The sequence below is a fragment of the Amaranthus tricolor genome, chromosome 3, assembly GCF_026212465.1.
Source record: "Amaranthus tricolor cultivar Red isolate AtriRed21 chromosome 3, ASM2621246v1, whole genome shotgun sequence".
NCBI classification, from domain to species: domain Eukaryota; kingdom Viridiplantae; phylum Streptophyta; class Magnoliopsida; order Caryophyllales; family Amaranthaceae; genus Amaranthus; species Amaranthus tricolor.
Window position 1 is genome coordinate 27,902,646 of NC_080049.1, and position 12,199 is coordinate 27,914,844.

Sequence of the window (12,199 nt, forward strand, 5' to 3'; positions counted from 1 at the left end):
TCTTTCCTCTTAATTCGCTCCCTGTCGAATAATTTTGAACACTTTTATAGACGCAAATACACTATCATATCTCCCTCTCTACTCTTTCCTCTGTGCAAAGTCTAGATAAAATAATAATATGAAAGCCTTTATCCCAAATAAGAATTACTATCCCTTCATTATTCTTTTCTTTTTTTCTTAACCTTTATAAGTTTGTTAAGAGCTTGTTAGTTTTGTTGTTGTGGTGTGTTCTTCAAAAAGCTCAACATAACATTTTGTCATTGCAAAGTTGAGTAAATTTACTAGCAATTCTGTGTCCTTATCATTGGATTGTTATATATACGGGTATTAAATCTTGAAGGTTATAATGGTTTATGTAATCACTTATTGAAGAAAGATGGTCATATGCAATTTTGATAAGGTTTTTATTTTTGGGAGAGGTGTGATTTCACAATCATTCAAGAAATAAAACATGCAAAGATGATTCCACCATGGTTTCCGGAATTTATTATCGTGGTTTTGGTGAGCAGTGAAGTAGAGTGGTTAAAGTATATCATGTTTGAGATACCTTTACTACCAAATCTCACTATATCGACGGCAAATCTTATTGATTGCAAGACCACTTCGCCTAAGTCTTATAGTCAAATGTATAATGGTTAATCTTGAATCCCGATATTCTCATATGCACAATATGGTGCGAAGGGCTTATCTTTAATGCGGTCATTGTTCTTCATTATGTGAATGCTAGATTCAATTTGACTAATTTGTTACTAAAGACATAAGTAGGGATTTAATTGAATAAGCGTTAATTGGAATCGAGCGATGTCAAACTAAACACAGATTAAATCCAATTCACACACGATTAGCATCGTGTCTTGGATTTAATGTTATTAAACCTTTCTTATGATGTCTGTAAGAAACAAGTTTTAATGACTCATAGTTGTTTAAATTGTGGTTACTTCAAGAAGTGAAGATTGGCATATAAACTTCGGGAAACTTATGAAATTTTTGTGTGTGAAGTTATCTACTTATCTCATGTGTACTTCAACTCAAATAGTTGCAATAGTGTTTGATTAAAAACGAAATGGATATCATAAGGACGTTATCAATAGTTATTTATGTTGTTATAGGTGTCAATTTAATCCATATGGACATCAAGATTGATACACGAGATGGAAATTTGAATCATATATGTATAAAGAAAAATATCCTATATGACTCTGGTATGAAGGCTTGTTGGGACACTTAGAATATTTGGAAATATTTCTATTTACAACATTGTAGTGGGACACTCGTTCAAAAGTCTAGATGGTTAATCAAGTATAGAGGACGAAGCAAAGTCAGTAAGATTCATTCAAACACACAAGGTGCTCGCACGAGCATTGGTGCTTTTGTGATGTATAATTTTTTGAAACTTGTTTTATGTGTTATGTTTGTTCAAGCACATCTACGCTTGTACCTCTGTTTGTAATACATTTCTTTGTTTTGGATAACTACGTGCTTTTATACACAATTGTAAAATTATATAAATGTTACCTGTATAAGAAAAAATATAAGATTTGACACACTCAAATTCGTTTTGGCCAATTTTTTTTGTTTTGATATATTTGCTTGTGTTATTTGGTAAAAGAAAACAATAATAATAATAATAATTGTATATAAAAAAAATCAAATAGACATGTAAGGCATAGACTCATAGAGTGATAGAGTGAGTAAAGGGTATAGAAGATGGTAAAGAAGATTCTGTGCCATTGTTTTTCATTAGCCGCCTTGTGTTCAAAACAAACCTACAAAAACCCACAGTTTCTGTCTAAATCTACATTTCCTCTTACTGCACCTGTCAACAATCTGCCGCTATATACTCAAATTCATCGCCGAAATCAAAAACCCACGATCATCACCGATTTTCAGCAACATATTTGCCGAAATCTAGTGTTACTTCCATCAAAATTATCAATAAAATCAATCTCCAAGGTCAGTTTTTTTCTTGAAATTAAGCTAATGTGTTCCTCAATTAGAAACTTTTCTTCTCCAATCATATGGAATTTGTAATTCGAAATTTTGAATCATCCATGTGAATTGTTTTTTTGTATTCTAAAATTTTAATCCTCTCTTTTGAATTGCTTTCCGATTCATCAGAGAGTAACAATGGTGACTCTAGTGGTATCCACAACTATTGACCCGGCTTCTATTGGTCCTGCTTCTGCCCTTCTTGCCATGACTGGATGGTCTTCTGGACCTTCCTTTGAGGTTTTTTCCTTTCCTTTTAATTTATTGGCCTTGTCGCATGTTGGATAGCTGAAAGGACCCAAGTCCGAGTTAACCCGGCTGTCCTTTGTATTGCTTTGTTGTTTTCGGTTATTGATTTTGATTGTTTGATGGGATTAGGGTGTGAGAAGTTATAGCAATAGAGAAGTGAGATTGTTGCAGCATGATAAAAGCATAGTGGTAGAAGACAATCTTGATACTCGATGGGAGGAATTAACTCAAGAAAATGTTGATAATGTTATTTTTCTTAGTAAACATACGGCCGCCACTAATCGCCCAGCTCTCACTATTCACCCAATTGGTATTTCTGCTCCTTATTTATATGTCCTTCATTTGTTTTTATCATTTGTAGACTTTGATGTTGAAAATGCTTATTCAAGTTGGGTCTTTTTTTTTTTATTGAAAAAAACTTTGGTGTACTTATTAATGGTGATGGATAGAGAGTATAAAAACCCTTAAAAGCAGGTGATGTTAGAGGATAGATTGCTAGACTATTGGCATATATTGGGCAGATGGGTACTATCAACAAAACAACAACGACTGTTAAGTGTTTATTTCAACATATAGGGTTGTTACACGGAGTATTGCATTACTCTAATACATGGCTCCCACCTAGGCTGCATTGGGGTCTGACTATATGAACCAAAACAAATCCACATGTGAGATAGTCGATAATGCAAATTATACTTTGTTTGTCATATCTAATATTAATCTAAAACATCATGCAAAATTAAGGATGTGTTAATTGTTGCACAATGGATTTCACAGTCAGTGTGAATGATTTTGCGGTCTATATGGCCTTTACTATGTGGTCGCTATAAACTCAAAAGTCTTTACAATGCAATCGCGATACGGTGATACGACCTTGTTTTTGCACTTTGAATTCTACGACTAAAAAATCAATTTGATATACTTTCCTCCGCCATTCATTCCTTTATATTGTTATATTATCTTGCAAATCCTAATTTTCTTTCCATTCTTTATTGTCGTTATCCAAGTCATCTTTTGTGCATCTCTTTTTCTTCTAAGCTACTTAAAGTTCCACCTTTTTCTTATCTAAATGTTTCATTTTGCAGTCTTCTTTGCACATGTTTAAAATAACGTAAACAATTTATCTCTGTTGACTTCAACACCCGTCCTTAAGTCTTCATTTCAAATTTGCCCCTTTGAATATTTTCACTCATGTATCATAACATATGCATCTCAATTACCCTAATCTTCCTACACTCAAAGCCTTTGTTTTGATGGCGTCTCATAGGTTTTTTGTTTTCCCCTTTAACCTTAATGGTACGCTTTGTCGCATAAAATTTATCTGCACAACTCTCCAATTGAGCCACCCATGGTGTATCTTTTGCTTTACTTCTTGATTATTATCGTTGTGTGAAAAAAGAATAAGATACTTAAAGATTCACATGGAAGAAGTTCCTTTTATTTTACTTTACAATATATCAACTATAACCTTTAATGCCAAAACGAGTATACTTTGTCATAAGTTGATTAAGTTTGAGCATTTTTTATCATAACATTTGTCATCTCTAGCTTAGCATTGATCCATCTCTATTTTTCTCCATTAGTACGATGTTGTGAGTAGACATGTACCATCAATGCATGTTTTTATGACATTAGACTTCCAGTAAGAAATAAGGGGGAAATAGGACTATTAAGTTTTTGTGTTACCCGCCCTCTATATTGTGGGATTATTAATGGGTAATGTGAATCTTATAACATAATTTAGTGTATTAGGTGCGAGTAACCAACATGTTTCCACCTTCTTTTATCCTTTTGACATATTTATAGTCTCTGTGTCTTAAATTGTTGTATTGTTTGATATGGGATATACTCTGATATTCTTTTATTATTTGCGGGGTGGTTTGTGGTATTGTGTGTTTGATTGAATATTTGGTGAATAGGTGTTCCACATTTGAAAGAAGGAGATATACTACCACATGGTGGTAGGGCAGGATGGGTTGCACCTCCAAATCCTAGAATGGGACCTTGGATTCGGCTCTTGAGTGAAATCTCCCAATCTCATAATTTAATTCCTGAATTTGAAGTAAGTTCTTGATTTAGGATTTAATTGTTCAAATTTAGTCATGTTGTCTCTTGATAATGTATGTAGGAATTGGAACAAGTGGCATTATTTGATGTGTCTATGCTTTTAATGTAGATTACTATGGAGGCCACTCATCATGGACCTGTGACTAGTAAGCCGACTATGTTTCTCGAAATTGGTAAGTTTGTCCCAAATTAATGATCCACTATCAATCTTATAAAAATAAATGGTATTAGAAGTTACTAAGATGGTTTATATTAACAATATAGAAAATGGTGGACCAAATGATGTTGGTCAATCCCACATCCACCTCCTTTGAAAAACCATTTCTGAACCCTTAGCAAATCCTCCAAACATGCCTTAATTCTGGCAACTTGCCGATGAATCTGAGGTAGTTGCCAACCATTGTGCAAAAATGCGGTAATGATTCCGATTGTGTTGAAAATGTGTTGATGCAGTAAAGGGAGTGATGCGGTTATCGAATCGTGAATGTCGGCGAATATCACGAGATACCCTAGACAACGTGGGTGTTATCAGTTCAAAACTCTTACAAAATTGATATGATATGACATGACCTTTAATTGCACAATGGTTCCAGGTTACCTGCTATTCCATACCTCATTTGTGTTCACCATAATCTATTAGTTATGGATAAGTTTGATATTTTTTAATGTTGAGTTTTGGATGTGTCATCAAGAGAATTCTAATTGTAGGTAGGTAAAAAACCTTATAGAACTATAAATTTGTTTTGAACTCTTGTGAGGTTTTCTCTCTAAAATACCAAAAGTTAAACTATCTTTACCTCACTTGGAAATTTTTGGCTGAATGTAAGTCACTATAGTGTGGAGTGACTTCTGGAATTCTTATTGTTTATCATAACATTGGCTAGCTGTCGGATTCTTATTTGATTTCTTTGGTTATGTAGGTAGCACTCTAGAGTACTGGAAGAGAGAGGACGCTGCTCAAGTTATTGCTCTAGTTGAGTTGCTTCTTTTTTTTTTTTTTTTTTTGATACTGGGTTTATATATTTATAGGATAGCTTAGATAAAATAGTGTGGTCATGTTTTGAAGGGGCTTATTGCAGACCCACCCTCTCTCAATGAAGTTGAAAGCATCAAAATCACAATCTTCTGCTTCCAATCCATGAAACAAAATATGCTTTGATATAATTTTCTATTTTCTATACATGTAGATATGTAATTGTATGCGCAGATGCAATATCATTATAGTATCACTTAATAATGTCCTCTACCGACTTTTTTGTCGCTTGTAGTTGGTCTGGGAAGGACTTGGACTTGGAGGAGGTGCTGCTGTGGGTCAATGGGACAGGTATGATTTACTTGTTTTTTAACTGTTTGTATTCTATTTTTGGTGCTTCTCTATTCATTGAAACAATGTAGATGTCCTGAAATAAATAACATGTACGTGAAACTTCAAATTACTAATATTACTGCCAACAGAACAGTGTCTCTAATGGAGATACAAGATCTTTTCAGTCTAGTCACTAATGCATACTATACTAATCTGTCCCTTTGAATTAGTAGCAAAGAGAAATTGAGTATTTATTTAAGAAAAAGGTGCATATTTGGTAATAAATGAAAAGAGAGAATGAATCATGTGGATGAATCTAAAAGAATATTAAAATGTATGGATGAAATTAAAAGAAAATGGTGGGTCATTGTCCAAAAATAGAAATGATGCAAATGAGTGAGACAGACAATAATAGCAAATGATGCTAATTAAGTGAATAGGACGGAGGGAGCATATAATGATGAATTACTATAAAGTCAAATTGTTAAAAAATATTTCAATATTTATAAATTCAAATTGTTTTGTAATTTCCATATATTAAATATTTTAACTTAGAACCAACAAACGTTTTTATGCCCCCCTACTTCTGGATGGTTAATTTTTTGGGAGTTTACATCTTTTGAAAGCTAATTTTCATTATTGAAAAATACTTTTTGGTGAATAAATTATTTTAGTCAAAGGTCTATGAGAATTAACAAATTGAATAAATTATTGAATCTCTCGTGAGGACCTTGGTTATTGGAATGGTTTTGTTATTTTCTGCATGGTGTCTAGCTTATGAGTTTATTATTAACTCTAATTTAGCATTATGACCTAAGTAGCTTATATTTTGTTTCTTGCTGAATCTAATTTAGCAGTATGACCTAAGTAGCTTATATTTTGTTCCTTGCTGAATTTTTCTATACATGATCTTGTTCTTCTTAGTTGTGGAGCTTCATCTGATGACTGAATATGTTCAAACAGGAATTGTGAAAAAAACAAAGTTTTACTAGGATTAGGAGGTGGACATTATGTACCTCATCACATGAAAATAATCAGGTAATTTGCTTTCTTGGAACTGATTACTTCTGCTTTTTTTTTTTTTTTTTTTTTTTTTTGTAGCACCAAATGTTTAGGAAAAAGATGTTGGTGAAATCATTTGCTTGTCTGTAGGTTTGAAGAGGGAGAATGTATTAGTAAATGTGATGTTAGAAATATGAAACAGAAAGATATACCAAAAGGGACAATTTTAGGAGTAGAATAGACAAAAACATAGAACAATAATTAAAATTTTTGATGTGGACGAACAAAAATCGTAAAGGCGGGATAACAAAAAATTGGAGATAGTATTTGTATCACAATGCATAGAGTTTTTAAGTTGCTTAATACCTTGTGTCGTACATGGAACTCTTGTCCTAGTTAATTCTACATAGGTGAAGAAGTTTTTTTACGGGGTGTATTTTTACGATAGCATATATGTCTAGATTATGCAACCTTCCCTTGTAACATCTATGAAAGACATTACATTTGCCATCTAGTTGATTATCAAGTAAATGCTTGTTTAAGTCCCTTGTATGGCGAGGTTTTTGAAAGGAGTGACATTAGCTAATGTAATACATCACCATGAATGTGTGTAAATGCGATCTTATCTTGTCAAACTTCAAAGAGATTGTTATGTTGTATCCTTGCTGTGCAATGGTTATAAAATAAGCTGCTAGTTTGAGCCAAAACGATTGATAACTATGCTTCTTTTTAAGGAATTATGATTTTGGCTAATTTGAGCTTCAGCCTGCCTGTTCTTGAATGCTTCCCTTTAAGTGGAATAATATCTTGCAGGAAAGATAATGTTTGGGTGGGCCATTTGCTTTCTGGATATTCCTTGCCAATGGATGACCCAGGCCAGTCAAAAGTTGAAGATGCTAAAGGTATTGGTGGTACTTGGAAAGAAGCAATCAGAGTCGCATTTGAGGCCACTAAAATAGCTTTTCCTGGAGGGGAAATTCTGGCTCATCTTGATCACAAGTTAGTTTTTATCTCTAATTTTAATCTTCTATTTGGATTAGACACAAATAGTAAGAGTTGTGTTGTGATCATATGATTATATCTCTAAAGTGAGTCCAAACGAATATTTGTGGCGGTTTTGAGAAGCTAATAACAAAATTTATATCATTAAATAGATAACCATTAAGGGGGCGTTTGGTTTATGGCTTTTTGCTTAGCTTTTTGGTTGGTCTTTAGCTTTTAGCATGTTGGTTGGTCAAACAGCCAAAAAAATTGTTTGGTTAATGGCTTTTTCAGCTGGCTTTTAAGCCAAAATAAAAAAATTACAACAGTTAGCTTTTTTGGTCGGTTTTTAGCTTATTGACCCACTTTTTCTTTAATAAACAATCAACACCCAATACTTAAATTTACCAAACATTTCCACGAATAGTTGACTTTTTCCGCTAGCTTAAAAACCAACAACTAACATTTTCAGCAGGTCAAACAAGCCAACTGAAAAAGCCAACAAGTCAACAACCAATACCTAACAGCCAATTGCCAAACACTCCCTTGAGCCCTAGTTAAAGACCTGAAAGTTTTTAAATTTTTATCACTATTATCACATTTATACCAACAATCAAACAGGCCGCTAATAAAGTTTGCTCCTACATCAAGGTTTAAAAAAGATGCAACTTCACCTTCAAGCCTCAACTGTAAAAAGTTTGACCCCATAGGTAATTAGCAATTTGTTGAGGGGTACTTATTGTATGATAGGTGGGTGCAATATTCTGGGACCATAATTTCATTGATGGACCTTTATTTGGAGCTCTAGAACACTCTGTTCTTTTTCAGTTCACAGGAAACAATAAATTTTGATGGGACATTATATTTAGTTTTTCCAGAATATTGCATAATAGTAACCTCTTGGTATTTAAAGCTGTCTTAAAATGGTGTTTAAGTTTCTTGCTGGTACAAGTGAACAAGTGTTACTTTGATTGATTAAAAGTGAAATAATTGGTTCTTTGTTATATTTCTTCCGATCTTCTTATTTGACTAATAGAAGAGGAAGGAGAGAGTGAAGAGTAAAATGCTAATTCATAGAAGCCTATACTGGATACATTGTCTGTTTGATAATTTGTGGAAAAGCTAACTAGGTTTTACTGTACAGAACCTGACAATTCATTGATAAAAATGTCATTCGACATTTACAACAGAATAATAATCAATCAAATACATAATAATTTTAATCAAACATATTTCTATATAGAAAAAGTCACGATCATTATAAAGGAGATTTAACACTGAAGCATTCTCTCTATCAAATCATTGTTTGATATAGCCTTCTCCGATGGGATTTTTAGATCTGATGTCGCTTTGAAATAGTGATAAGTTTGATACCATTGACTGCCTTGCTGTCAACGTGTCATCAAAATGACAATGTTGCTATTGAGCGCACAATCAAGTCATGGAAATAATGACGTGCGCGATCACATGTCAGTCTGTTGATGAGTTTAGCGTAGAGCATTTACTTTAGTTTTGTTGAGTTTTTTGTGATTCATGTGGACTGCAAATTGAATGCAGAAGTTTCAAGGGTTGGCAGAAGAAAGCTATGACAAACTATCTTGAGGAGATGAACATTAAGATTGCAAAACCAAATGAATTCTTGGAATGAGGCAGGCAATTCACGTCATAAATGTAGCACATGTAACACTATTAATCATCTTATTACTTTTTTTATCACATGATGGTCTTGAGGATAACAGATGGTTAAATGAGAATCAAACTCGAGACCTAAATGAAAATTTTCATACTCATAATTGGAATTTTTCATTATATGTCTTTAAAAGGGATTTAATTTACGACGGCTATATAATTATTAATATGACTAAATCATTAATTTGTAAATCAATGAAAATTTTGTTGTCATTATGGTTAATCCGTTTTTTATGTTAGTAAATCTATGAGTCTATGACACCATAGATTGAGAGACATAATTGTTTTACATTTTAGTTTGGCTTTAAATATATCAATAACTTTAGATGTATTACATTAGGGAAATGAAATGTACAAAATGAGCAAGTAGTCATTAGTTGTAGATAAGTGTTTAGTATAGAGAGAGAGCAAATGTTTCTTTTTTTTTTTTTTTTTGGAGACTTTCCTTTTCAAATAGACAAGCCAAGGAATATGGATAAATAATGTTAAATCCATAAATTGTGGGATGAGATGATTTTATTGCAAAATGTGCACTATATGGGTTAAATAATCTAATTAGTAAAAATTTTAAAAATATTAGCTTTTTATTTAAAGATGATCTTTTACGAAAATAATTATTTTTAATTTATATTTTATTTGATGCAAAAAATGCTCAAGATTGGATTTTGATTTTTTTTTATGCAATAATTTATCATTCATAGTTGAAATTTGTTGATTTAATTGAATTGTGCTAAAATTAACTAAATAGAAAACATAAAAAAGTGATATTAGTGTGCTAAGTTGAACTATAACTAATTAAAAAATAATCTATAGTAACCAATTAACCATGTCCAAAAGAGAAAAATTGAAAAAATAAAGTTGTTTTTAAAAAAAATCCCAAAAATAAGTTTCGAGAAATTTTAATTACGAAATAAGTATTTTCGTGTTCGAGCCTAAAGTTAGGTTTTGTTCGCTATTATTACTATCGAACAAGAGAAAAAATTGACTTTATTCGCTGTTAGCTTGTTACAAACAGCGAACAAAAGAAAGACAATGACATAACGTTGAAAGGGACAAAAAAATCAACAAGTGTTACTTTGTTGTTATCAACAGTGAACAACATGTAATCTATTTTTTTGTCTTGTTAAACGTTGCGGGATTGTCTCTTTTCATTTGCTGTTAGTAACAACGAACAAAGTAAAAAAAAAAAAATTTTTGTTCTTGTTCGTTAGTAACAGCGAACAAATCCTAAGCTTTGACACGGATATGAAAACACTTATTTTGAGATATAAGATTTTCCAAAGTTTATTTGAGAATTTTTTTAAAAAATTTATTTTATTCAATTTTTCTCCGAAAGATTAATTGTCCAAACGAACATATTTTTGTGGGCTTAAATTTCTACATGATTTATATGGAATCCTTAAACCCTTACAAATAACATTGAAAAACAAACAAAAAAATGGAAAAAAACAAGTAACTAACTAGAAAGGCAACTAAAAAAGTTGGTCGAAAATCAGAGTAACATTCCAACTACAACCATGTTCAATCAATCTCTACCAATCCCTCACCCTTCATTTTCAACTCTAACTAATAAGTAGAAAGGAGTAATACAACTATCTTAACCCATTCAACTCGAACAACATAAACAATGTTTACTAAACATAGGGGTGTTTATGCAATTTGGCTAAATACATTATTAAACAATTACAAATAAATAATTAATATTTAATAGTCAAATTATTTAATGTTAGTATTTAAGTTTATTAGTTAAAACAACTAATTTACAATATGCTGCTTTCACCAACATACACAAAAACTTTACTTTAAACATGTAAATCTTATACTATTATAATTAAAGTTATAAAGATGATAGGTAGATATTATACATTATAAAGGAAATTTGTAAAATTTTAATTAAATACAAGACTTTTCTTACATAGAAAGTGAATTGTTAAAAAATTATCAATTTATAAATTTTTTTATTATACATGTTTTTGGTGGTTATCAGGTTGGTGGAGCCAAAACCTAATAAAATTTTTTAATGTTCAAAGTTTTTTACTTTGTTTCTCGTATTTTTTTATAGAATATTTGGTTTTACCTAATTAAGAGCACTTAATGACATGTGTTACCAAAGAGAAAAAAAACATTGTGAAATTTCAATTTGACCCATATGAGACCACATACAACTCAAAGGTTCAAATTGCAAACCAACCGTTCAAAATAAGGATATATGTTCCCTAATAAGTTGACTAAGGGGGTGTTTGGTATGAACATTTTAATGTCAAGTAAGAGATTTAATTACTATTACTTCACATTTTTTGTTTGGTATAATATTAGGGTAACCCAATCCCTTTCTTAAGGGTAATGGATACCCTTATTTTGTTACCACTCATTTATGCCAAGTAACAAATTCCCTTTCTTTAGGTAGTTGTTGACTTAAGTGTTTTCTTTATATTGTTATACCAAACAACATATAAGTATAATCCTTACCTTTACCCTTACTCTTCTTTATCATTTCCCTTTCCATTACATTTTTATGTCCCATACCAAACAGCCCCTAAATTTCTTCACTTTCAAGTGATTAAACTTTTGAAACTTGATGTTATTATAAAACTTGTCTAAATAAATCCGAACTGAACTCACTTAGTCGTTCTTTTTATACTTCAACAGAGTCTCACACTTTAAATATTTAAGTTTTTGTTGATATCTTTCTAAAGTATACTTTATTTTTGTTATAGTTAAAAGGTGATACGATAATAAGGTGATATTGTTATTGATCGCTCAATGTGTATTAGTGACAATTAATATTTTTAAATACTACTCCCCTAGTTTTTTAAATAAGTTTCTATTTGTCGTTTTGAGTGTTTTATTTATTGTTTATATAGAGAATATTTTTACATATATCATAAATTTTAGATAAAAGTCAACTTTGTTTAT

The 12,199-nt window shown here is 31.5% G+C and overlaps 1 protein-coding gene across 1 annotated transcript; it reads left to right on the top strand.

Moving 5' to 3' along the window:
* The first annotated feature begins 1,630 nt into the window (after positions 1-1,630).
* LOC130809396 (D-aminoacyl-tRNA deacylase) lies at positions 1,631-9,527 on the top strand. Its single transcript, XM_057675165.1, has 10 exons — positions 1,631-1,953; positions 2,119-2,229; positions 2,368-2,548; positions 4,158-4,300; positions 4,415-4,478; positions 5,226-5,278; positions 5,574-5,629; positions 6,575-6,649; positions 7,427-7,612; positions 9,152-9,527. Exons 1-10 carry the CDS (start codon positions 1,708-1,710, stop codon positions 9,240-9,242), a joined length of 1,206 nt encoding a protein of 401 aa, XP_057531148.1. The 5' UTR covers positions 1,631-1,707; the 3' UTR covers positions 9,243-9,527.
* Positions 9,528-12,199: the final 2,672 nt, after the last annotated feature.

What these genes read in the sequence shown, in the direction of transcription:
- LOC130809396 (XM_057675165.1), top strand. Translation starts at nt 1,708, where the DNA reads ATGGTAAAGAAGATTCTGTGCCATTGTTTTTCATTAGCCGCCTTGTGT. An exon ending in ATTTAATTCCTGAATTTGAA is followed by an intron (nt 4,301 to 4,414) that starts GTAAGTTCTTGA and finishes CTTTTAATGTAG; the next exon opens with ATTACTATGGAGGCCACTCA. An exon ending in GCTGTGGGTCAATGGGACAG is followed by an intron (nt 5,630 to 6,574) that starts GTATGATTTACT and finishes ATGTTCAAACAG; the next exon opens with GAATTGTGAAAAAAACAAAG.